General features: G+C 35.6%; 1 protein-coding gene across 2 annotated transcripts; it reads right to left on the bottom strand.

The window, feature by feature from the left end:
- Positions 1-319: 319 nt before the first annotated feature.
- On the bottom strand, positions 320-25,786 carry LOC118274040 (SKI family transcriptional corepressor 2). Of its 2 annotated transcripts, none has more exons than XM_050705616.1 (10): positions 25,720-25,786; positions 15,959-16,052; positions 15,279-15,504; positions 14,604-14,745; positions 13,964-14,218; positions 13,444-13,616; positions 12,871-12,997; positions 12,119-12,275; positions 1,832-1,988; positions 320-576 (listed from the first exon to the last, which is right to left on the bottom strand). In XM_050705616.1, exons 2-10 carry the CDS (start codon positions 16,049-16,051, stop codon positions 509-511), a joined length of 1,398 nt encoding a protein of 465 aa, XP_050561573.1. In that variant the 5' UTR covers position 16,052; positions 25,720-25,786; the 3' UTR covers positions 320-508. The 2 variants fall into 2 exon arrangements, with proteins under 2 accessions (XP_050561573.1, XP_050561579.1); XM_050705622.1 differs by having other exon boundaries at positions 13,444-13,598.
- Positions 25,787-26,683: the final 897 nt, after the last annotated feature.

Raw genomic sequence — 26,683 nt, 5'->3', positions numbered from 1 at the left:
ACTTTGACTTTGACTTCATGATATTAAACTAATTACGTAATAATATTGTGTTGTTTAGATAAAATATTGTAAGGTATCAAGATGTTGTAGGTACAGAAGCCATTTTAAGCAAAAATTACTACAATATATTTAATTATAATACAAGAATATTTTGAATTCCTTGATAATTAGCCTGCTTTGTATACATTTGTCTAAGGTTAATCCCTATTAATATGGTAAATAGACACAGGTTATAGACCACGATAAACACACAAGAAAACATATTTTCTCAGCAATTGACAGTGATGGAAAGCTTTGTAATTTGTCTCATGAGGCCTGGTAATATGCCATGTAACTACTGAACACATAATCAAAATAAATTAAAAGTTAGCTGGTTTAAGAAAAATGACTAGACTTTTTGGCAAATTGAGACACAGCTCGGAATAACAGTTACTTTATAATGATATACATATTTATAAAGTAAAATATACTACGGATATGTATTTTTACATAGGAATGTTATTGTTAGCTAATGAGGCGCGGGGGCGGGCGGAGGCAACAGAGGTAGGGGTGCAACACACGCCACGCAGTCTCTATCTGAAAAGAAAATAAATCTAAGTATTAGAAAAAAGAACTTACGGCACTATAAACATCTTTGTCACACGTAAAAAGATCTTAATATAACCAAAGTAAGGTTCATTATCATTATAAATGATTTACTTATAAAAATAATCTAAAGGTATTTTTAATGATAGTGGGAATAAGGGAGCGAAGCATTATTCGCATCGTTTAATTGGAAGTGTTTATTTAACGATTTACCCACAATAATAATCTAAAGGTATTTTTAATGTGTTGTAACTGCATAGAACTACGACAATATTGACTGCACAGTTGGTGCGGTGGCTGGGTAACCGGTTGCCGCGCAATGTGTACTGAGTTCGATTCCCGTACAGAGCGACTCGTTTTGTAATGCACAAATTGTTGTTTCTGGTCTAGGTGTGACGCTTATGTAAACTTGTATATTTGTAAATGCACTCACGACACAGAAGAAACTCCTAATGTTGGGTAAAGTTATTTAAAAAAAAAAACTTTTTATTCGATAAAAGAGTAACTCACTTTTTATTGTCCAAACGGACTGACTAAATAGGCCCTCACATACCCTGTCCACAATTAAATAAATAAATACACTAGACACACTAAGTATTAGCACACAAAAATCATTCTTCCGAAAATAAATAAGGAAAATATTCCAGACGGCAAATAAGCAAGGAGTCTCGAACAAAAAAAAAAACATTAACAGGGGCTTACAATCCGCGGAGTTGTAAATGAAGTGACGTCACAAACAGGTAAGTTAAATGAGCGAGAATATCGATCCTCGTCTCGAGGTACTGGCAACATAATCCGAATATAATTGCGGCACCCATGTTCTGCGTTCTGCCAATTAGAGTACCTCAGCCCGTACACGGTACACCAGTAAATATGGACGCCATTTAATTGTCAGTCCATTGAAATGGCGCGATAATTGTGCAGCGTTCAATTTACGGAAAAGATTTAGGTCATTAGGTAGTGTGCTTGTTTGATTATTTGAATATAGACTTTAAGATGGTTTGTGTTTAGTTTACCTTTGTTTGTATTAATAGGGTAGATGACTAAATTATATTTTAATGTCCGTCTTGTAGATTATTTAAAAATATTATATATACACGTATTTTTTATTTTCTTACGGAAACAAATACTTTCAAAGATATATCATCGATTTGAAATACGGCGTGACGTTGCTTCTAGGTACATTTTATATGTAAATAAAAATAGGAAGTAATAAAATATAAAATGACTGATAACTTACACTTACCTCTGTCGTGCATATAATGCAGTGAGGGTCGCAGGTCGGGCAGCCTCCAGGGTTCGACCCTTGCGTCCTCATCCCTCTCAACTTTGGGCACCAGACCACTCCAGCAATTCTCATCAGGGCGAGGAGTTGGCACGCTGTTGCATGGCCAAGTGCATGCCTGTTGAGAAAAAAAGTCGTTGTTGTAGATATTATGTGATATCGATAGCGATATCACGGCCTCACGGAAAACCGACGTGAAGCAACGATTGCTTTGCGTGACTAAGGTTACCGGAGGCCCAATTACCCCCCTTCCCAATCGCTGATTCCCGAACAACCCTTAAACTCCTAACCCGTAAAAGCTCGACAACGCACTTCTACCTAACGCCTCCGGTGTTTCGGGTGTCTAAGAGCGGCGGCGATTGCCTACTATCAACTTATTTAACGTAGAAAAAAATCAACAAACGAGGCACAAAATTTTAATATTGTTATAAAAATCATAGTTAGGTACTATCAGTAATTTCATGAAAGACTTTAATTAAGTACGTACGTATAGTTCAGTGGCAATAATAGCCGGTATTAGAATCGTTCGTGGAGCCCGGTATTTCGATTACCGTCACGAGAGGCTCTATCAGATGGGTCACGACACCACTCCAACCCTTCGTGGCTATCACTTAACTAATAACAACCGTTATGTGACATTACCTACTGCGATTTTTATTTGTTTGTCAAACTTAACTCAGTTTGCTTTAAATTGCGGGTGCTTTTCCTATAGATATGTGCTATGTAGCTATTTTACGAAGATGAAATAACTAAGCTGTGAAACCATGCCGTTTCTACCGATGCTAGGCCGATCTAGGCTGTGCGAGAGAAATGCGCAGGTCGGGTATGCAATATATCGATAGTAGGAAGCCATCCAAAGCACACATCCGTAGCACGAATAGCTTAACTGAGTCCGTTTCTACCAGTGCTAAGCTATGTGTAAAGGTATCGCAATGTAATATAACAGCACTATTTTATCATCGCAGTACTATTCACGGAATGTTGCTCATGAATATGAGCCACTAGCGTGGCTTGAAACTAGTTGAACTCCTCGTCAAACAGTTACGTGAGTAAGCCAATAATATAATTATTAAGGATGATTTTTGTTTAATAACATCCTATACCACGCATGTAAAGTAACGGGCGGAAAGATAGTATTATTATATGAAAAGTTATTGTACGTGTAACACGTGCGGTCAATTCGCAGTAGTTTGAGCAACACTGTCCACTTTGCAAGCAGATAGTGACATTACGAACAAAGCTCACAGTAATTATTGTTGTTTGATTTAAAAGCCAACGCGCGCGCGACAATATGTACACTATAGAAACTTTTACAACTGCCAATAACGTACTGAAACAAAGTAAAATATTGAAATAGCACCTAAATCAAATCAAAATACAAATTAACAGTTTCACCTATAATTTGATGTATTATTATACATATTTTTTACAAAACTCAGTGTTATCTATGCGGCCTCTCAGGCCCTACGTCGGTACTAGTATGACAAAAAAACCACGTCGGTAGCTAAAGATTAATGCATCCATAGTGTACAGTGTGGTCTACAATTTAACAGTAATATGTATCTTGTACCTAATACAACCTTTATCGGCTTAAGTTTAGGCATATATAATACCGTATCTCTCAGGTTGTTCACTCATGTCTGAGGATCGTGGTCAGTACCAGGGTTGCATCTGGAGTGGATGGTCTGCTTCCAGCGGTTTCTGTCCAGTGCGTCCTCTTACAAACGTGTAAACGAACGAAAGTGTGTCTACGAAATGCTACGCCGTAGCTACTACAAACACCTACGTTGGCTACGTAATTAAAATCGAATTTTTATTCTTTCAACTCTGCTGAAGGAATTGAACTCGTTATAGGACTGTTTCGGTGTCTTGTCGGTCGATTAATCATAAGCGGACTACCGAGCAAGGGATCTCGGCATCCATTCATAGGTCGGAGAAATTATGATTGGGATTTCCGTTTTCTTTATCTCAATAGTAGTATGAATTTTTAATTTTGCCTTCCTTCCTTCTTGGTAAAAAGTTAGTTTGACATTAATTCCTTTACTAACGCGTTCAGGGTTTACAAACAAGGATGTTAAGCTATTTTTATGTTTGAACTCGTCCAGTCTGAACAGCACGTAGTCTGTGCACTTCCTAATAAACTATTCATGGCCAGTTCCATATAATTATTTACGTTACGTGGCTCCGCTTGTGTTATTACGTTAAATAATATATTGTACTTCGATTAACATACTTCCATGTGTCGTGTGACAATAACTACCTTGAATTTAACCTTCTATTTGTTAGTTACGATTCCAAAAACTACTTCGTTCTAGATACGGGTAATTATTGTTATATTTTGTTTAGTTTAGTGGGGTATTTAAGCTGTATTGAGCTTTATTATCGAAATTATAGAGATTATATCTTTTTGTCGTTTATTTTGTTTGTAGTTTTTAAGTGTACGGTTGGCGCGGTGGCTGGGTAACAGGCTGCTGTGCAACGTGTAGCAAGCTCGATTACAGAAACAACTTTTTGTGTGATCCACAAATTGTTGTTTCAGATCCAGGTGTCATATGTATGTGAACTTGTATGTTTGTAGGTAAACGCATTCACAATATAAGACAAAATCCTAGTGTTGGGCAACGTTGTTTAAAAAGAAACAAGCTAGATCTCGAATAATAAGACCCCAACTTATTTTAACCAATAGTTAAAGTTTCTTATTTTCACGATCAATTTTAATCTAAGTAATCTCACTTCATTCAAAAACATCTACTAGTTACTACTGTTCACTCTAACATTGTGGCGAGAAGCAAAAAAAAGAGCCATTTACAAAAAAATAATGACGTCACGTCTAACAAAAGACGGGGGGCATACATTTTAGCGGCACAAGCAAACAACAAAATTAATGTTCCGCACACGACGCAACCAATAAAAACGGGCGGCCCGCGGGCCAAAATGCCAAATCCCAAATGAGGTAAATAAAAAAAAATATGTCGAAATGTCACAACGACATTTAAATAATGGCACAGATAATCTAGTTAGTTTTATTGGTAATTGAATGCAATATAAAATAAATAAAGTTTGATTTAAAGAAATAGTAGAAGGCTACTTTATTTACCTAACTTAGTTAGTTGTCTCATAAATCTGGTTACCAGGCTATTAGTCACAAATGTGACTACCAGAAGAGGAAATACGAATTTTAGCTGACCTACGTACTAATTAGACCATGGGAACTGATGATTACTTAAACTATTCCTTAGTAAGTAACGATTTTGTTCCGAAAACATTGCTAAGGACTGGGTTAAGTAAGTAACCACTAAATGACTCTAAGTGTGGCAGTGATCATTTACTGCCAAAGATATTTTTTAAGGGGGGCAATCATCCAATGACTTTTCTTTCGTCAGACTCTTACTGACTAAAAACCACCCCGTTCCTACTCCTGCTTTTTGAGCCGGAGCCCTGGAACTCCGAAATTTTAAAAAAGACTAGACATTAGATTCAAGACAATATCAGTTATTATTAGATAACCAACATCAATAAGTACTTATAAAATACATACTTTTGTTCTAAACCTTTTAATTCTCATAAAAAAGCGTTATCGAACAAAACTGTCCAACTTTTAATATAGTTCCGATAACAATCTCTTTGTCATTAATGTATACACATAAAATAATTTGATCGTTTCTGTCTGTCCGCTCAATGAATTAATAATGTACTTATTATTGGTTTTTGTTTAATAAAAGAAATGTGCTGTTGTTTAAACTAAGTAATTTATTGTAAGTGTCTGTTGTTTACAGAAAAGAAATATGTTATGACACTAGTGAAGTGTTTATAGAGATCGTTATCGAATTAATTTTCGTTTTCTATGCTTTTTTGTATTAATTTACGTATTTGGGAAAGAGCGTTTTTATTATTTGCTAACGTAGGTTATAATAATATTTTTCAATGATTTATGATCACTAACTAACATGTTTTAAATAAATTCTATCCACACATTTATACTTCAGATTCTTTCCCGAGTCGAACAAAATATTGATTTTGAACAATTATGAAATTTTGCGTATAGTTCTTTTCGGCCGGCGGAAATGTCGTCGCATCGCCGTAATAAATCTCGATATACCTAATTATCTACTTCCAAAATCAGGCTGATTCACTGGATATTTTTTTAATTCCTCTAACGTTGCAACACCTTTGTAACTTACTAGACAATGAACCACTACGCTTTGTATCTGTTACAAAAAGCTCAAACAATTGTAATATTTAAACAGCTCGGTAGCTCGTCACTATAATACAAAACCGTGGCGCCATCTGGTGAACGCTGGAAGAACTAACATTGCAACTGTATTCGCTTTGTAAAGGCAGAACGGTATTAAGGTCACAGCCTAGATTTTAGAACTGCAGAGAAAATAAATAGCAATGCTTCATTTTCTGCTTAGAATTAACTACCTCTATTCTTTCCGCGGGTGTAGGATCTATGTTTGATAGAAACTAGGGAGTTAAGGTATCTGGTAGACTTGCCATACCACCTACGTACGTACCTACGAACCTACCAATTAAACTGCGATTTCCAACCAACATTCCAAGCGTGGAGATTATGTCAAACTCCTCATAACCTCCTAAAGGAGGTTCATAGTCCAGTAGTAGACCGTCATGGACTTTTGATGAGGACATATGACTTTGACACCAGAGATGCAATTATGTGAGGAGATCGATCGATGCGATGCACCAAACACGATTCCAATAACTACAAAATTTTTTTTTTGAGGGGTAAAAATTATCCAATTACTTCTCTCGCCTTGGGTGAGGCGAGAGGGAGTTTCAGACTCTTACTGACTAAAAACCACCCCGTTCCTACTCCGACTTTTCGAGCCGGAGCCCTGGTAAACCCGCTGGTAGTCCGCAGATACGGATATTTCATGGGATAGGGGGACGATCTGGTAAGAAATTTGGGCCGCACTAAGACACCCTTTAGACCAAAGAAGACACAAGCTGATCTTTAAACTCTTAACGCAGCATGATTTCACTTTATTTTCTGTCCAATCAATCCATTATAAACAGACAAACACCAAGTAACGCCACAACCAGTAAAATTAATTTTTGATTAGGTAACAAGCAACATTGTATCCAAGTTCAAACACAATTAATAGCAAACGACGTCATTGTTGTGACGTCAGCGTGTGAAGCGTGTAATTAACTGGGATACGTCACTGTCCCGCGGGACTAGAGTCCGGGACGCGGGACGCGGGACCCGGGATCCCTAGGGGCGACACTGTTGCATTGCGTACAATCAATTGTTTATAAAGTCTAATTCAACTGCGAGCAACGTCATTGTGCGACTGCACATACATGATTGTAAATATTTAATAATTAAATTTAATTAAAGAAGATGATTTTATACTTTAACTAATTTTAATCATGGTGTGGTGTGTTACTCTGCTAACTTGCTGAACAAATCTCTCAAATCTATTGTTATAATAAACTCCGTTCATCTTCATTAAAACAAAAGCATGATTATTATAAATCTAAATACTTAAGACGTCAAATCAGAAAACTCATAAATGCAACAAAATTACATTAACAACCGTTTAAACTTACGTTCAAAAAGAAAAGCATCAACAAGAAATTCGAATCGCAACCAATCAAAAAGCTAAGTCTACGTAAAATTCACTCCGACTCACGTACGTACTCGTAACGCATCACAAAACCCCAAAATAATGTCTACGTGCCTAAAACAAAATGGCGTCGGTACACGGAGTGATTTATACGAACATCAAGTACAACAATTGAATCGCTTCGTACAATCCTCCTGAAGTATCTATTAGGGACGTGATCCGGTTACCGAACTCTCACTAACGGTACAAAAGTATTTATGTGTTTGTACCGAACTGAGATTTTTTTCTTTCTTTAATGTTCGCCCCGAGGATTACGGCCATTCGTCTTTTTGGTGTACGAGTTTAGGTTATTCGTGTGTTTGTGATTACCACGGTGAGGGCTAAATAGAAAACTAGAGATTGTGCCTTTACTTCAATTGTCTTGTTTTCTCTGTCCGTCAGGACTTAACTTACACCGAGTAGCAGTAGTAGGTATTCAAAATCAGACTAACAATTACAATTCATTTAGTTTCAAATTAAATACAAGTTATTGTTGACAAGTTAATCTTTATAAGAAATTAGCTTCTGCCAGCGGCTTTGACCACATTCCCATGGGATAAAAAGTCATACTCTGTCTTTAAACCAAATTTCATCACAATCTGTTCAAAGTAGTTTCAGCGTGATTGACGGACAACCATCCAATCAAATAAACTTCCACATTTATAGAATTAGTGTGAAGTGTGAAAATATAAAAAAATCTTCTTAACATATCAGCGTAGATTCCTACAGACGACAGAAACAGTCAAATTATCATAACAGCAATTAAATTCTTAAAGAGATGAAACTCATTACGTAATGCCACGACCTTTTAAATCGTCGACTAATAATTAATTAAACAGATAGGGCTGTAACATTTTAATTCAATAAGTTGTCGACAAGGCCTCACAGTATTGGCGTTTATCGCAGTGTCGAGTATCTGTTTGTGAACGCGCCCTAATTTGAACAGCGCACGTGCCCAAGGGTTGCCACTAAAGTTAAGAGGTTTTAATCGGAATATATTGTTTATATTCTCGTGTTATTTAATATTTAATGGTGTTATATTAACAAAGTTGTTTGTTTTAATGTTTTTAACATTAAGGTAGTAACTTTATTTACAGTGACAAAGATTTTAATTTTTTATTTTAAGATTACTGTTCTCTCATCTTCATTCACAACGATGTTTTCGGTTTTGTTATTAGGCATTTGTCTCTTTTAGTTAAATAAAGTGTTCAAAAAAACATCAGCAACAAACTATATAGCTTCAAATGCACCTATTCTTTTATCACTTTTTCTTAAACTTTCTGTAACAAATTAACCAGTTACCTATTAAAGCTTTAAATAATAGTTTGCTAGCAGTAATTACAAAAAGAAGCACCCTATACAAACCAAGCCTCTCTTAACAATCAATCAAATGATATTCAATCCTTGATGCGCAATCCCTCACCTGGCCATGCAATACTTAATCCATCTGCAATGGACAAAGAGTCCTTATGTCCGGACAATGGATCGATCCAATAAGCGCGGCCCGCGGCGTTAACACTAAGCCGATTTCCATCTAGACTAGTCGGTACCTAGATCCGATTACATTTTAATCCTGGGTCTGTTTCGGCAATCTATATTAATTGTTCTGATATGGACATGTAGATATAAAGGTAGTACGAGTATAGCTCCAGGCTCCTTTGACAATTAGCGAAATGAATTCGATGATCCGTGATCGTGATTAGTTTGTTTGTGAATGATTTGTTTGTCCTGTCACTGGGTAAAAGCTGATTATAACTCATCTAAAGACTATTAACACCATACATCGAGACATAGTGGACCGACCATATCGTCAGAGTCGCGGGGAGCCAGTGTATGCAGGTGGCGGATTGTCGTTCTACGTGGAGGACTAAGGGGGAAGCTTTTCAAGAGTGGACGTCTTACGGCTGATAATGATGATGAATGACTATTAAAGCAATTAATAATTCTTTATCAAAATGTTTCTGCAACAGTATACACAAGACAATCAAAATTGCATTCGTGTCAGCTTTATGTGCAGTAGAACACGAGAAGAAATTCGACATGAATTCAAGCGTTCATTTTCTTGAGACCCTTAATTCCTTACTTACTTACTTGAAGACAAAATATCGTTGTGTCTAAGAGAGAACATTCCTGTTTACCAGCCCTAACGTGTCCTTTGAAGGGATTAACCGTAGGGTTCTCGAGCCGCGTTAATTACTAACGTTTACGTCAATCATTAGAGGCAACAGCTCTTTTATTTACATCGTAATACCCATTCAACACTGGTAAATAACTTATCATAGCTAAGAGACTCAAGGAGACCGTGTTACATCATTCTAGTGTTTAATCAATACATTTTAATTCAAGGATGATTGTCACAAACGTTTTCAATTAAACTTTAAAGCTAAAGTAAGTAGTCTTGTAAATAAAGATCTGTAAGGTTTTATGTTAGTATATCTTTAGTTGAAAATATGAATATTCATGCAGTACAGAATGTCTTACCGCCGTACTCAAAGACTTAACCCAGCCGTTAGTAATTTATTATCAGAACAAAATCTTCATCAAGATTTGTTACTTAACGTCTAGCACTTTACTTTTTCATATCTTCATCCTTAATTTAAGACGAAAGAGAAAGTACAATATGAATTTTCATACGTATTCATACCTATAATTTACATTTAGATACAACACCAATTAATCCAAGTTTCGTAGAAAACAGAAAGTAGCTAAGCTACACACTAATTACACCAACAAACCAAAGCACCGAAGCTTATTCAATACTCAACATGAAAAAGAAAAAATTGGAAAACACGTTTTGAACGAACGCGAACACTAAAACGCAAATCCCCAATTAATTGGTCCTGGAAGCCGATCGCGACTAAATTAAACATTTTCTCTTATTTAAAACCGAAATGAAGTTCATTTGAATTCGTCCCGCCAGTAATTACAGAGTTTACGACGTGCAAAAGCCCCGAATGGGCAGCCATTTTGGTAAAATGGCGGCAAGTGGAGTCCATTGGGAGAGTGACGGACACCACTTGAAATTAAATGGCTTATCTTTGAAGGTGAATAATTAATCAATGCATTAATTACACTAAGTTTCTTTGATTTTAGCGTTTTTTGTTTTTAAGCAGTTAGCTTAACAGTTAAAATATTATTTATTGTAGCTCATTAGAGAACTTTACAAGCAAATGCATGTATGCAGCCACTATGTATCTTTAAATTAAGAACTTAATTGGTATGATCAAAACTGAAAACGGGATATTTACCATGTTTATTAGTTTTTATGAGTTTCCGATATTTCGGCACTGTTGCAAGCGTGCCGATCGTGTGCATGATCAACAGTGCCGAAATTTGTATGTACTATCCTGTATCTGTCACATAAGTTTATCGGGCATTTTTATAAAGGTGGCGAAACAGGCGCTAAGAATTTAATTAGATTTTTATGCAATAAAGCGTAAATGAGACATTTAAATTGCAAATAGTAAATTTCAATTTCGAGTCATTTGCCTCAGTTTTAAAGTCTATTTTACCATACCAACTCTAATACTACGTCACAAGTCCCTTACAAAACCCAACAGAAAGTACCTTGAAAGTCTAAATAGGTGAACAAAAAACTAATCGCAACGATTACAGAGTTACAGCGAAGGTGATTGGAAAAATTTTCCTCTTCCAACTTTTTAAATTGGATCCAACTCTCCGTTCAGTCGAGCTCAGAGAAATCCAACTCGAGTGGATAACACGATTCACTCAATACTATCTATTAAATTGCATCTTTGAGAAACGTTTACGTAAGATATAAAAGGATTCGACTTATTTTACCGAGTACTTAGTGGTCTTTTTGTGGTACTTTACCCCCTTTGGTAGGAGTATCGCTATCTTATATATAAAAATTAATTGCTGTTCGTTTATCTCGCTAAAACTTGGGAACAGATGGACTGATTTAGCAAACTTTGATCTTAAATTATTTGTAAAGGCCAGGGAAGGTTTAAAAAGTGAGAAAATAATGTTTGAGGCGGTACGAAGTTTGCCGGGGCAGCTAGTATTATTATATAATGTAAACTTTATGAGTTCAAAAGACTGTCTTTTTTATTGAAACTGAATTTTATAGTAATAATAAGCTTTTCATTATTTAAACGGTATTATTAACTAATAGGGACATACCTACGAGGGGCAAATGAAGCCATTCGTTGGACTAGAAATGTATGGAGGATCGGAGATCTAATTATTTTTATTAGTACCTAATGGATCGACGTTCTTCGGCTGATGGTAAGTGATTAGGCGGCAACCTATTCACTGAAGACTTAAGACACCTGTTTGACACCCTTGAGGAAACACAGACTCTGGCAAAAAGTACCACTCCTTTGCTGTTGACACAATAAATACCGCCTGACTTTTTTATCACTTTCCAAATTTTTTTTGCATTCAAACATTCCATTTTTAAATAAAAATACTTTTTCAGAAAAAAAAATAAACGACTTCACAGAAGAAAAGCGGTTAAAAAGAACACTAACATGGTCAAAATGACCTTTGTTTCAGAGGTTGGTGTTAAATAAGAAAAAACCTATAACATCGACAATTTTTTTTGGAAAGTGTTAAAAATACAGGCTGAAGAAGATAATATAAAATAATAACTCACCACGTCTCTGGGCTGGTCTTCCTCAGTAGTCTCGATGTCGACGCTCTCATCGCTATCTCTGTCACTCTTTGGTGACCGCGCCGGAGACGACGGCGGGGGGGAGCGCAGCGGCGATCTAGTGTGCGACGACCTTAGTGGCGACGACAGTACTGGCGACCTACACACGTTCCATATTTAAAATTTAAAATTATTAATTTAAAAATAGAAAATTGACGGAATTATATTTGTCGATGTCTTTACTAAAACATTTCTCGTGTTCGATTTTAATGACCAATTTCAATAACCTATCTATTTGTGAATTTGCCTACTAGACATAGAATTTTGACATAAGCAAAATGTGTTAAAATTCTATCTCTAATAGGCAAATGTATAGACAGATAGGTTATTGAAATTGACCGTAAGGGTCGGTTCATTCCTATCTGACGGAACATACGTCGCGTATCATCGGTCGCGTAACGCCAGAACAGACAAATGTGTAGAAAAACACTTGACCGTTCACACTTAACCGATGATACGTTAGAACGACCGATGATGCACTCGACGTATTTTACGTCAGATATGAACCGACATATTAACAAATTCTATACCAAGCTAATGTAATTATTATTCCATTATTAACATTTTTATTCTTCTTTGCGTTTAAGCTTTGAAAAAAGAAACAGCAAACTTTAACTACCATCTCGGTATCCTTAATTATTACCGTCACATACTTGAATGAAAAGTCTATCAACTAGGTTCGAATGTAACCTCACCTGTTCGGTGACCGTGGCGGAGACATGACAGGGGAGAGCTGCGGCGACTCCAGCCGATGTCCCCTCACTGGACGGAACGCGCGGGGCTCTTCTATCGAGTTCACACTGCTCAATGCTGTGAGAGCACCTGTGGTAACAATGTTTTACTAAGAAGAGTACCACGTGGAACGGAAGAATTTAACACGATCGTTTTAATGTCACGTGAACTCATTTTTAAAGCACATAGTTATAATAACCATGAGATCAAAAAAATCCCATTTCTTTTTTTGAGGGGGGAAAATCATCCAATGACTTCTCCGATAAACCCGCTAGGTAGTCCGTAGCTCCGGATATCTAAATAATGCCATTTGCCGTGCCATTTATTACTATTACTAAAAAATTTAACTTTTTTCATGTGCTATAAGACATCTTTGTTTATCCTCCAGCCCGCGTGTTGCTATTTCAACCATTACCCCCATTAGATCAAAACCAAACAATGATGTTTGTCCCAAGCCAAGCCTAGCACACAACAGCGCACAACTCTAGAAAAGCAATAAGTTGATTGTTATTTGTACCAGTCTATAAAATACTTACCAGGAGTCCATAAAGTGGGTTTGAGCCAGGGTATGGCGTAAGGCAGTGGCAGTCTAGCTCCCCACACGTAGTCTGCCAGGCGAGGCACAGGCGCGTGCGCACTGGGAGGACTGGCCGCCGGTCTCTTGGCCTCACTGCTGCCCTCCGACTCAGGCCTGCGGAAAGGCACTCTTCTGAAGCACAATTTAAGGCTGAACTATTTTCATCGATTTTTGTATCGTAGGATACTCATGTATGAAGTTTTAATTTACTCGTTATTTATTCCAATTTTATAATCGGGATGTTTCTTGCTGGCCATTTATAATAGTTACAAATATTTTCTATAATATTTTGTACGAACGTTTGCGTGAAATAACACAATTATTTCATAACAAGTTAACAAGGCGTTAATTAGATTTTTAATGACATCCTTTAATTGTTGTTGAGAGAGGACCCAGACCTATTACAAATTAAAAAAGCACACACGCAACAAGTCTGTTAAAAAGTAGAACCAAGAAAAACATATCGATCTCGCTCTTACCTAGCAGCCGACAGCATTCTTTTTCTCGTTCCCCCATTGAACATAGCCTTTACGTCTTCCCAAGCGTGAACCACTTCTTCGGGAGGTGTACCACTGAGCTTCATGTGCCGTCTCCAAGAGTTGAAGTTGGCTGCGTCAGGCTGGATGTACTTGTCGCCGGGCCCAACTCGGTGGGAATGGAATATGAACTTGTTCGGAGAGAAGAAGAGGCCACAGTATGCACATTTGATGCATTTCGCTCGAGATGAATTGTACCTAGTAAGTAAAATGTTTCTCCCTTAATAATTTACATATTGCTTCACTGAAGAAAATTATAGGTATTATAGGTACGAAAATACAGGGTTATTTGTATGCAGATTTTGTGGTTTACCAATACCAATAACCTAGAAAAACTCGTGCATAACATGCCGAAGCGATGTCTGTTTGTAATGATAATCGTAGTCGTTGCAAGCAACAAATTCAGTAATGAAGTAATGCGTACTTAGATCAATGTTGTGATGATAAAATAAAAAATATTACAGAAGTTCTTACTCGTATATAGTGCACATACGTGCTCGTATAGTATCATACAAGTGCACAATTCTTAATTTACTTGATTCCATAGAAATAAAACGTGTCTAATAATATTATAACAATTTACCTGGCCGGTAGGAATGCGCCACGGCAGCCCCAAGCACACTCGTGATGCACAGCGAATGCGAAGTCGTCCGGTAGTCTAGGCGGGGCGTTATCTCCAAGAAATGATTTACAAAGTCGCTCCGCTTCCCTCCTCGTTATCATACCTACGATAAATTGATTGTCAATTTAAATATTGGTCTTGACACGACAAGAAGAAGAGAACATTAAAATGTCATGTATTGTTTACTGGAAAAGTGGTTCTTATAAGTTTAGGACATACACACTCGAATAATATTAATAAAAATAATTGATAATGTGGCTGAATTTAATTGATTAAATTAGAATTAAAATAAATGTGATTATATTTCCACCATTAGCCTATAAGTACTCACTGCTGAGCTAAGGTCTTTTGTCACACAAACATTTTGTGTCACATTGAGCAAGCGTGGTGGTTAACACTGAAACCTTCTTCGTGTGAAGGCCTTTGGTCAACAGTGGCCACTTATAGGCTGTTGTGATGTCATGTGTTGTCGCGAATCCATCTAGATGCCTGAATTTAAATAAAAATGTAGCAAGAAGAATACGTCCGTACTTATTGCCAGATTGTAGTCACCAATCCCCAGTTCAATGCGACTGACTACATATTAGCGTACGACACAGAGATATTCTTAGTTTAGATAAACGAAATACAACTTACCGCACCGTCGTGAAGACACGGGCATGGCACCAGCTCTCCTCAGAATCTCCAGCTGCACAGGAGTACACTGTACACAAGTGATGCCCAGGGCCACGCGCCGATTGTGTATCTCATTGTACGAGAACTGCTTTAGTAACGTGTTCGATATCTGGGCCAGACACAGCCGCTCGTTCCCTTCGATCACCAGGGACACTATCGGTACCCCGTATAGTAGGACTGTACCGACCTGAAAGAGATTTGCATTTTAGAAAGACTGTTTTTGGATAAATAGCATTAAGATTTATAATTGTGAATTCGATAGAAAGAGTATTTATATGCGACGTGACATATAAATACTCTTTCTATCGAATTCGTATTATCCCCGAATGGGTACGCAGAGGTGCACATTACGGCACGCCACTATACAATGTACACCGGAGAAAGAGTCTTAATTTAAAGTTAGAATTTGTTGTTTTTTTTTATGACTGGCCTGATTTTAAATAACGCTGCAAATAAGCACTCATAACATACCTTTAAAAATAAATACTATAGTTTTTAGAAGAATTTGTTTATAAATGACGAGGTGCGTAAACTTTATCATAATTCTTAATAAAGATTTTGTATAAAAACTAAACCAGTTAATCCGTGAATCTATTTTAAAACTAATTGAATGATACTACATATAATTAAAAGTTAGTTACCTGATTAGGTTTCCCACTTAATTGCAAAGTTTTGTGTTCGGATCTTGATTTGAGAGTCTCCCGCGGCGAGAGTGCCAAGTTTGTAGCTTCCATTCTGTGAAAAAGTAGTTTCTCAATATTTGTGACATCACTAGAAGATCTTATAGATCACACATAACATCGTTTGTTGGGAGGTTTGTCCGTCAATCACGCTGAAACTACGATTTTGATGAAGTATGAAGACAGGGAATTGACTTGGGTGATTGGATATTTTTATCCAACGGGAATGCGGGTGAAGCCGCAAACAGAAACTATATCATTATTATACATTTTACATGTATAAAAGAAAGTAATGTTGAATTACACTAATATAACCTAATAAAAACGGCCAAATTACTCAAAAACTACGGATCGGTAGACGTAGAATTTTGACACATTTTGTATGGAGCTTATGTCAAAATTCTACGGCTCGTAAGCAAATTTACCGATCGGTAGTTTATTGGAATGCGCCGTTAGCTGAAAAGTAAGTAAGAAGAGGCAATTTAGAAGCAGTTGACGGATATAAGATACTTTTTATCCAAGGATTGCTCGAAAATCCTACGAAAAAAGGAGATTGCGCGTATTAGAAGCTAGTTCAGTATAGACAAAATTATAATTTACATTTCACGTAGTCGCCTTTGACGCTTAAATAATAATCTAATCAAAGAACACAATCATAATGATGTACCGTTAATGTTCATTATTAATGAAAATAACATAATTTACAACATTAAATACATTTCCCGTTCCACAAATACAATTCCCGAACATTTTCGGGTCATAAAACACAATAATATCCCAAAAATCACGTCGAAACGTCATTTTGTCCCATTAATATAACAAATAACCAATAAAACGACTTCATTTACTGTTGCCGCACAATAAAACTGCACAGTGCGATGTATTCGAATAAATTTGGGACAAAAGTGATCGTTTTGTATACAAATAGGCAGTTTGCGTGTGAATTTAGTGTATCGAATATCAATTGGCCGTATTGAGGGGTGCGATAATGTGGTGCCGCCCCTTTCCGAAACCCTCATTTCAATATTTTTGTTTTTACGCAGATTCTTTGTTCGTATAAGGTTATTTTACTGATACAGTTACAATATATTAGAAAAAATAAGTATACCTAAATTATGTTATTTAAATAAAATTGTTAATTTCACACTTAAAGCAAAATAAAAAAAAACTTCACATTATAGACATAAAAAAAATAATCATACCATAACCAAAAAAAAAACGTGTAATCAAAGCTACTATACATACAAACCTGCTCACAGATTCTCAAACAAATAAAGATCATTATAAAAAAAAAACAAAATCTAGCAAATCCAGTAAAAAAAAAACAATACAAAGTTGACCTACATTCAATCGTCCCTTTGCAAACATAACAACTGTATCAAAACATGTCACCGCTTTTAAAATGATAAATATGACCACTTAAAACTTGTCTAAAGTCGGGAATCAAAATAGGGTTGTCAAGTGACATACCGGCGGGATCATTATAGGGTGTGATTAGTCAATTTTGTGTCACCCCTGCACAGTGGGCCGTTGCATGGGCCAAGCCGCCAAAATAATTGATTAAGCTAAACGAAGTAGCGTTAATGTAATGATCGCATATGTTCGCTTTTGTAAGGACGTTCCACTTTTATTGTTTCTGTGGTGATTTTGTGAATAGATTATTTGATTAGATATAAACATATTTTTGTCCACAATGTATAGTAATGGAGTTTGGTTTTTGTTAATGAATATTGAGCATATATATTTTGATGGTCTCTAGTCTCTAAGACTATACAAATTCCACTCACTAAAATGAATGTATTTTTTTTATAAGTCTTATTATTTTACTAACAGACTTAAAAAGGGTATTATACCTCAGCAAAATTAAAGAAACACCGAATTAACATAACTAAATGTAGACAATGTTAAAAATATATTTTCTTTACTTGAGGTTCACACTAAATGTAACACAAAAAAGAAAAAAGAAACAAGACAAGTAAACAAATCAGCCTCTTGAAAAATAAAAATATAATCCTTAAACGCCCATCTTGGCTCTCAAGCAGATTACATAATATTATGCAATATTAATAATTTTTTTACATTTCACGGTTCAACTGTCTACAATAAACTTGATTCGCGGACAATGCTTTTTATAAAATACACTTGTAATTATACATCCCTTATGGGGGCCATATGGTGTTGATATCGGTGATATACGGGGGCCATCCCCGGGGATGCAAGGGGATGAGCACATGTGTACACTTGTAACGGAACTAATCGTTTTTGGAAGGAATCTGTTCTTTCGCCATGGTTGTCGGCATTACTCTAATGCCTTCACGGCTCACCAATGTGTTACGAACGTTTGTTTGATTGGATTAAAACATTCATTGCTGTTATTATTTCAAGAATGGATTTATTAAAGTATTTTGAATAAATGCATTAAGTAACAAAAATTTATGAAATATGAACGCATTACTAATTACTGTCTTGTCTATTAATTGCAATCTATGGCTGTTTTTTATTGCTTTGTCTGTGGGCAATATACGTTTCACTATTATGTAAATACGGCTCCATATTTTATTTCATATTTCCCTAAGGTTAATTCGATAAATCGAATTCATTTCACAAGTTTTCATCAAACATTTCCAAAATTAGAAAGGAATTTGTTATTACAAACCAATATTAATTGCTGCTTCTTTGTATCTAGTCTTGTATTACAGATCAGACATCCCTAAATAACGCATCCTCCAAAGTAAGTCCCTTTAAACTCAACCGTACAACCCTAAATACAAACTGGACTATTTGAAAAATAAATCCAATAAATACGTACAATATAAAGGTATTTTGAGAGCTCCCAACAAATAGTGACACTCAACCGCCGATCATCGGGTGTCCAAATAAATTGGCAACGCACAAATCCCGGACAATACCCGCTTGTGGCACAACGATCGCCACATTGACAACATGTTGTGCACTTTCTCGGATAATCCGTAACCAAAGGGGGCTCTATGTCAAGTACAGGGGACAGTAGGGTGACCCTGAACATATCCATTTTACCCAGACTTGAATCGATACAAAATCAAATTAAATAATAAATAAAAAAATGTTAATATAATTAAATTACTTTCTAGAATTCTAGAGTACGTCATGTCATTAGTGTTGAAAATATGTTATGTTTTATTCTAAACATTATCTTATTGCCTAGAAAATAGGACACTAAATTAATTACTTAGAGAGGACCTATAAGTACCTAATCAAATTAAAACTGAAGTAAATAATTTGGTTGGAAAATTCCAAACAGATTGTCTGTTTCATTGAAAAGTAACTGTAGATACGAAACTGATTGGAAATTCATTAAGATCGATCAACGTGTTGTTTTATTTTTAATTTGTAAGAAACCAATCATACATTGGAGTATTTTTTATTGTTGTTCTTCATAAAACTATTTTTGTTGTTAGTACTGTATTTATTTATTTGTGTGTGTTTTGTGCATCGCGGCCGGTGCCTAATATAATATTTTTTCTTTCTTTCTTTCAATCCAACAAATATGTAATTATAATGTTCATAAATCTATTTCTTTCTAGTCACCCTACACTGCTCTACAGAGCCCCAGAGCACGATAGCTTCGCAGTAGTTCCTTTGAGATTGGATTTAGTATAGAAAAATACTGTTTAATCTTTGTAAAGAAAGCCGTCGCTTGTCCGCCATTGTTACGGGTCCAGGTTCGTTACCCAGCGATGTCGAGGGGCGCGATTTTTTTTATGACACGTGACGAAATGTTCCGTTTTGTAAAAGTCAAAATAATATTATGTCATGGTCTCTTGATGTAGGTAGATTTTAAATCGAAGTGTCTTTGAAATTAGATTATGTTTACATTTCAGAAAGTTCATTTGGTTAGCTCAATAAAAGAAATCTGTTATATTTATAACTAACGTAATTATACCCGATACCTATAAACATAACGAAACGAGAAACGTTTCTTTTTTAAAATATGAAAAATAACACCAAAACAACCCCATGTATGGACACATAATCACTAAACAACACAATCACAACGCAAATTAATAGTTATTTACATGTAATTACGTTACAAAATCGCGAGACAGCCTCTCAAACTCAATACATAATACATTTTCAGACAATAGACAGAACATAGTTTAAACAATTCGCTTCAGATTCAAAAGGTTTCGTACAAAATTAATTCGGCTTCGTTATTTACTTTGTTACTTTGTTCGCTTAATTGAGTCGACTGGCAAGAACACGGAGTTAATTCGTCGATTCATATTTAATCAGCGCTTTGAGCTGTAGCCTCCGAGGCACGCCTTTGTACCTCCATGATGGATGTTCCAACGTTTGCTTAGAGTTTAGATGGTTCCCAACATTTTTATTCAATCTCCTCTGTTAAATATCTCCTCTGTGTTATTTATACTTTTATATATGAATGGGAAAATTGTTTTAGATTTGTAATCCAGTGTCACTATTTAAGTTCTTTTCGATAGTTATTATGTCTATAATTTCGCATCATCACAGCAGCTTTTGTTATTCGTTCAGTACAAAAGATAACTCTTATAATATACCTGTAATTTTTTAAATTAACTACGAGTGAGTTTTATCCCTCTACAGATGTATATAAGGTTCTAAACTGCCCGCGTTCACTCCGCCTCCCAAACGTTTGCACAATGTAGACTGTTGACACACCGGTCGCGCTCCTCTGCGCAAATTTTTCGCACAATTGAATTCGTAACTAATCCGCCATCCATTGTTAATTTGCTGAATTAATTTGTTGAAATTTAAACAGTCGTTTTAATCGAGATATTTAATTTTAAATACCTACTGTTTTAGGGTTAGTTTAAGCATTTAATGGACTAAATATAGGACTAACGTGCTTCTAACTTTTAACATATCTAAATATTTGACTTAATTTATCTGTTGTTACAAAATTTAATAAAAACACTAGAATAAACTAAAGAAACATGCAAAATACTAACCATTACATAAACATTAACAATTGTAATAAGAGAATTATATATAGGTTTTTAATCTCAAGCTCTTTGTCTGTAGTGAACAGTAAAATTACACGACAAAACATTGTCATAAAAGTTAAGTTAAACTAAATCTAAACAATTCGTCATTAAAAAACGAACTTATCGTAAAATAACGAGAATGTTTAAGCAAGCATCCCTTGTTCGTGAACAAGGGGCATCAACATGTAAATTGTCTCGGAATTTATTTATACAAGTAATTGAATCACTTGTGCCGTCGAAATGACATCTGTAGTCCTGATTTGATGGAAATTGTTTGGTAGAAACGATGCCCACTTTTTATTAAGTTCCCCCCCTAATATTAACTTCGTTACATCCAAGTCCGGAGACTTATGCATAAGTAATAAGGGCCTTTTTATTTATTTTCTCTTGTTTATTAATTACCTGTTTTTTATTTATTTCTTTTTTAATTGTTATAAATTCGTAATTCGTAGCTTTCTTTAGTTTTAAGTTAGTTTAAGTCCGTTTTTAAACTATTTTTTCAATGCCCTAAGTGAGTATACATCTATTAAATTCAAACGCAGAGCTCATTATGTTGATTTTTGAAGAGTTCATATCTTCCACATCTCATTTTTGAAGAGATCCCGCGAGATCGGGAACTATGTGGTTAAAACCAAAAATTTGCCGGAAGTCACTATTCCACGCGAACGAAGTCGCGGGCAAAAGCTAGTTTTGTAATAACTTTCATGAGACATACTAAATTAATTATTATGCTATCTAGTATGACTTGAAATTAGTCGAGTTCCTCGTCAAATAGTTACGTGAGTAAGCCGATAAGTAAATATTTAATTTTAAAATATGTGAAACACGCATCAAATATGAGTTTGCAACGCCCAAAAGGGCCCATAGTTGGGACATATTACTGTATAAATATTGTACTCTGGATGCATTATAGTGATTTGTTTTAAAGTTTTTATGGAAAAGCGAATCTAATAAGTTGTAACAATAAAGTGAGATTTTGCGTTCTGTAACGTATATAGATAAGTCACTGACGCATGTCCAATGTTTTGTTAATAATAAAGTAATATTGCGCTCATAATCTTCTTTACTCAAATCACAGAATTGTAAATCTACGAACACCGACGCAGTACAAACCAATTTGTCCTCGCCAACCAATTGAATTGATAAACTGATAAATCCACTTCAGACTACTTGTCCTATCAAACGAATTGACAATGAAAACAGCTTTATAAACACAATTTACGAAACACTCCTCAAGGAAAACTCATAAAGAAAGTTAGATGAAGACGCCGCCATTTTAAAAGTTAAATGTCAAAATGACAATTGTTTCTTATTTGGCGGGAACGCGGTCGTACTGGAATTGGAAAGGCGATGAGAATTCGCTCTCAATACGGTTCCTATAAACAAAATTAGATGATGTACAGACTAAGTAAGTATTTTTTTTATTAAATCATCACGTCTTTTATCCTCGAAGGGGTAGGCAGAAGTGCACATTATGGCACATGATGCCACTGTACAATGTACACCAACTTTTCACAATTTACGTTGCGAAGTCCCATGCAATAGGTGGTGAGCCTATTGCCATATACCAGGCATATTTCCAGACTCCGTGCTACTACTGAGAAATTTTCGAAAAACCGAAAAAGCCCAGCAATACTTCGGACCCGAACCCCTTGCCCGGCAGTCGCACTTGCAACCACTCGGCCAACGAGGCAGAACTAAGTAATATCTAGATTGTAATACTTATTTAGATTGTAGTACTCAAGGAAAAACGCAAATTAATTAGGTATTAAGTTGTTGATGAATAATACTTCTTAAGTATTATTCGCTTGTAGTTTTAATTTATATAAAATACCTATATAATATAGATAAGTCTGTATCAGTCAAGGACCTGATACAGAAGGCAGTTCTCCTTGAACGGCATATATTGTGAGGAGATTTCTGTCTCTGTAGCGCGAACCACCAGTACTTTGAACCATGCTCCCCCGGTACTGGTCGGCTCCTATTTTTATAGTATTTAAAACTGTAATTTTAGATAATATGTATAAAAAGAATTCTAATGTGTCCAATAATTACATAAAACGTTTAAAATTACACAAACTAATCCTTAATTCGCATCTATTGTAACCGCGGAACAAATTCCTGCAATGATTATCTAAGAAACATAATCTGTATGACGTCAACTCGAAACCGGTATCAACTTAATGTAGAAATAATGAATTCGTCGCGAATCGGTCCATCCCCTGTTTGTCTTTCAATTATAGGGTCCCAGGGGCCATCGCCTCCCCTGTTTAAACAATGTAACACTCCCATGTATATTTAAGGAGGGACAAAAATTAAATCTTCCGCTTATCTGTGTTGTTCCAAATGTAATCTACGGAAGCAATGACTTTTGACTGAGATGTGGTAGGATTTCATGTTTGTTTTGCCGTTTCTATACATGTAGAAGTGTGTTTTTGGGTCACGACTTTTGCAATTCAATATAGTAAAGTAACTCAAAAACATTGTTTTATGTTTAACGGTTTTAATTGTCTTATATTGTATGCCTTTAACTGCTAATAGAAAACTGTTGAAGGCAAATCCTCCGTTAACGTCGGCCGCCGATGACCCCCGTGGCGTTTAAAGTGTTAATTGACTTATATTGTATGATCATCAAGATTCTTAATCTTATGTATGTATACCAAATATCACATCGATCGGACGTAAGGAAGGGAGTTCAATCCCAATTATTAATTTTTACCCATATAAACAATCAATTTAAGCTAAAGAAAACCGTTTAATATTAATTAATATACAAAATATTTGATGTGTAGTCGGAAAATCAACATAGTCCTTAAAAACGGTAAGAAGCACATGTCACTTGCAGCCTGCCACAGCTTCGTCCGGAGCTCTTTCTAAATGTGTCAAATTCTTCTTTCTTTGAAACCTTAATAACCTTTTAACTTTTAATAATAACGTACATGGCAAAAAAGAATTATCAGGTTTCATAAAAGTAATGCGTTCAAATATCAATATGATTTTAATTATCCAGCCATCCAAAATCCTTTTCATTGTCAACAAGGAGACAGAATGAGCATTAATCACGGTCGAAACAAAGAGGCAAGCAGGCAATCAAGCACGGTAATTGAAATCGATAATCCATCGATTTAAAATAATTGTTATAAGTCCAGTTGCTGTGGATTATCTAACGGGTTACCGAGGCCGAAGAACAGAAGTAGTCAGACGTCAGAGTAAGTCAGACTCTTACTAAAAGCGCGTTGGTTTTTAGTAAGAGTCTGACACTCCCTCTCGCGTCACCAAAGGCGGGAGAAGTCACTGATTTTTTTTTAAGTTTGCCTTCATCGGTTTATTCAATGAGTCTCAAATTCTACATTACATTACTTTAGAAGCATCTTTTGCATGACAATCAGAGAAGCAATGCCGAACTAATTTATGGGCTTCTAAAATATTATTTTGTAACCGATTGACAAATTACAGGTCATATCTTATATCACCGAGTACTATCGCTGAATACATTATAATGAAGGATTTTCTGGAAAAACCAAATAAATAACAATAAATCTTCTTTTTTAAATTAACAAGTCTGTCATAGAAATTATTCATAATACAAAATTACATTTGAAAATTAAGAAATATATAAAATTGTGATTTGGTTTTAGGACAGTTATTAATGTTTTGTTATTTAAATTAATGTTTAAATCTTTAATAGTTTATCTAATTCTCGAGAGTGATTACAATATTTTAGTTATTTTAGTTTTTGGGTAGTTTATTTAAACATTAAATAACTATAATTCTGCACTGCACTGCAGAGACTACACTGTCAAACTAGATGATAGGCTGTACTATTAAGTGACGCGAATTCGATACCTGTATCTAGCAAAAAGTCTTACTATGTACATCTTTCGAGTCAAAATTATCATTAGTAATTAACCTAGGAGCGTGGAAACGTGTAACCGCCACGTCTCGGAGAGAAGGCTAAGCCGTCGGACCCAATTTAAAAAAAAAGCTAGTCAGGACTCAGGGTTAATGACCTGGCTAGCTTCTGTGGCTTCAACGGCTTCATACGTAACTCCCATGGGATAAAAATCCACTGTCGTCCTTGTTCCTTCTTCGTAATATCATCTCAATTCCTTTAGCCGTTTTGTGTAACAGACACAAACAACGCACCAACTTTCCCATTTATAATATAAGTACGAAAAACCCACTATTAATAAAATAATATCGTTCACAGACGTTCATGAATATGGATTCATTATTTTGAGGAGTACACGTTACAAAAGGGTCTAAGAAAGTCATCATGAATAGTTCTTTTTTCGTGACGGGTAATAGAAAATTGCAATAAAATAAAACACATTTTTGTAAGCGTTTTTTCATATTAATTGAACAAGGAGTTTATGTCTCCGTGACTTACAGCAACAAGTATAAATACAACACATTGAGTAGAACCAATACAGTAACTAAATAATAATTAATTACCATTTATTTAATTAATTTGAAGTTTTGAACAGATTTAAAAGATTTACGTAACGGCTAGCTACGATCCGTAGCAACAACGCTACGCGCTACGAAACTCCGTAGCATGTTGTTAAACTTTTAACAAAATGGATTTTGCACAAAAACTGTCACCAACATTTACCGTGTGATTGTATAATAATAGATTTATGAAACAAATATATTTTTAAAATATTTGAATATTAAAAAGAAAATGTGTAAGAATTTTTTTTTTTTAAATTGACATACCTGATTAGTCCCGCTGTCACAAATCACAACATGACCGCACGGTGCAGCACACCGCACACGTCAGCAGTATGCACGAGACTGTCCTCCCTGAGCACGGCGAGCACGGACCAATCACACCACGCCCCTGCCAGCTCCCGCCCACGTTACGGCGGACCAATGGGTCGCCGCCCAAAACGTTATTTACCTCAAACGCCCGCCCGCCCAACCTGCCTCAACTTATCGATTGGGCGGCCCCAGCACTTATTTAAGGCGGGCGACGACTGAATTAATTTTGTGATTGAAATTACAAGTATAAACGTATAATTCGTTCGCGCCCGGCTCGTTCGATTAAAATAGAGATTATTGCGATTGTTGCTTTTTGATGTGTTCGATTTGTTATGTACCACGATTTTTTACGTGTTTTGATTTTTTTTCTAAGATATTTTTTTTCTTTATTGAAATTTCGTCGTTGTTTTGTTACTGATGCTGTTTAGATTTTTTTATGAACTTGCCTCATAAACCCAATGAGAGCATACTGTAAATATATTTATTAGGATTTTTTATGTTTTAGAGACAATCAACAGATAAAAATTACCTCTAACACATAAAGTCAATCAATTAAATCCACTAACGGGTAAGCAGGGGCTATTATTGAGAATCGTTACTATAATAATATAAATTCAAACGTGTTTTTCCGTCGCTACAGAGCGCTTTTATACAATGTGTCTACAGATACAGGCTGCAGAGATATATAGACTCCTTTTTTCCTGAAACTATGTGGGATAAGTCTAGCTAGCTAGTCATAGACTACATACAGTATGGAAATAGGTATATATATAGGTAGGTATACTTACAATAATAAAATGTTTTGGTATGTGTGGAGTACCACTTACAAGAATGTGTGGTATATAAGCTACGTTCTACGATGCCGAAAATTAAAAAAAATATATAATATCGACGAATCTCTTGACGACTTGAAAATTAA

Source organism: Spodoptera frugiperda, chromosome 3 (genome assembly GCF_023101765.2).
Source record: "Spodoptera frugiperda isolate SF20-4 chromosome 3, AGI-APGP_CSIRO_Sfru_2.0, whole genome shotgun sequence".
Taxonomy (NCBI): Eukaryota; Metazoa; Arthropoda; class Insecta; order Lepidoptera; family Noctuidae; genus Spodoptera; species Spodoptera frugiperda.
Note: the sequence above shows the minus strand (reverse complement) of the source record. Positions and strands in the feature narration are given on the sequence as shown.

Excerpts from the sequence above, each read along its gene's own strand:
- LOC118274040 (XM_050705616.1), bottom strand. The coding sequence starts at position 16,051 with ATGGAAGCTACAAACTTGGCACTCTCGCCGCGGGAGACTCTCAAATCA. Across the intron at positions 14,219-14,603 it reads GGCGCATTCCTACCGGCCAG|GTACAATTCATCTCGAGCGA; the intron begins GTAAATTGTTAT and ends TTTACTTACTAG. Across the intron at positions 1,989-12,118 it reads AAGACCAGCCCAGAGACGTG|GCATGCACTTGGCCATGCAA; the intron begins GTGAGTTATTAT and ends TTTTCTCAACAG.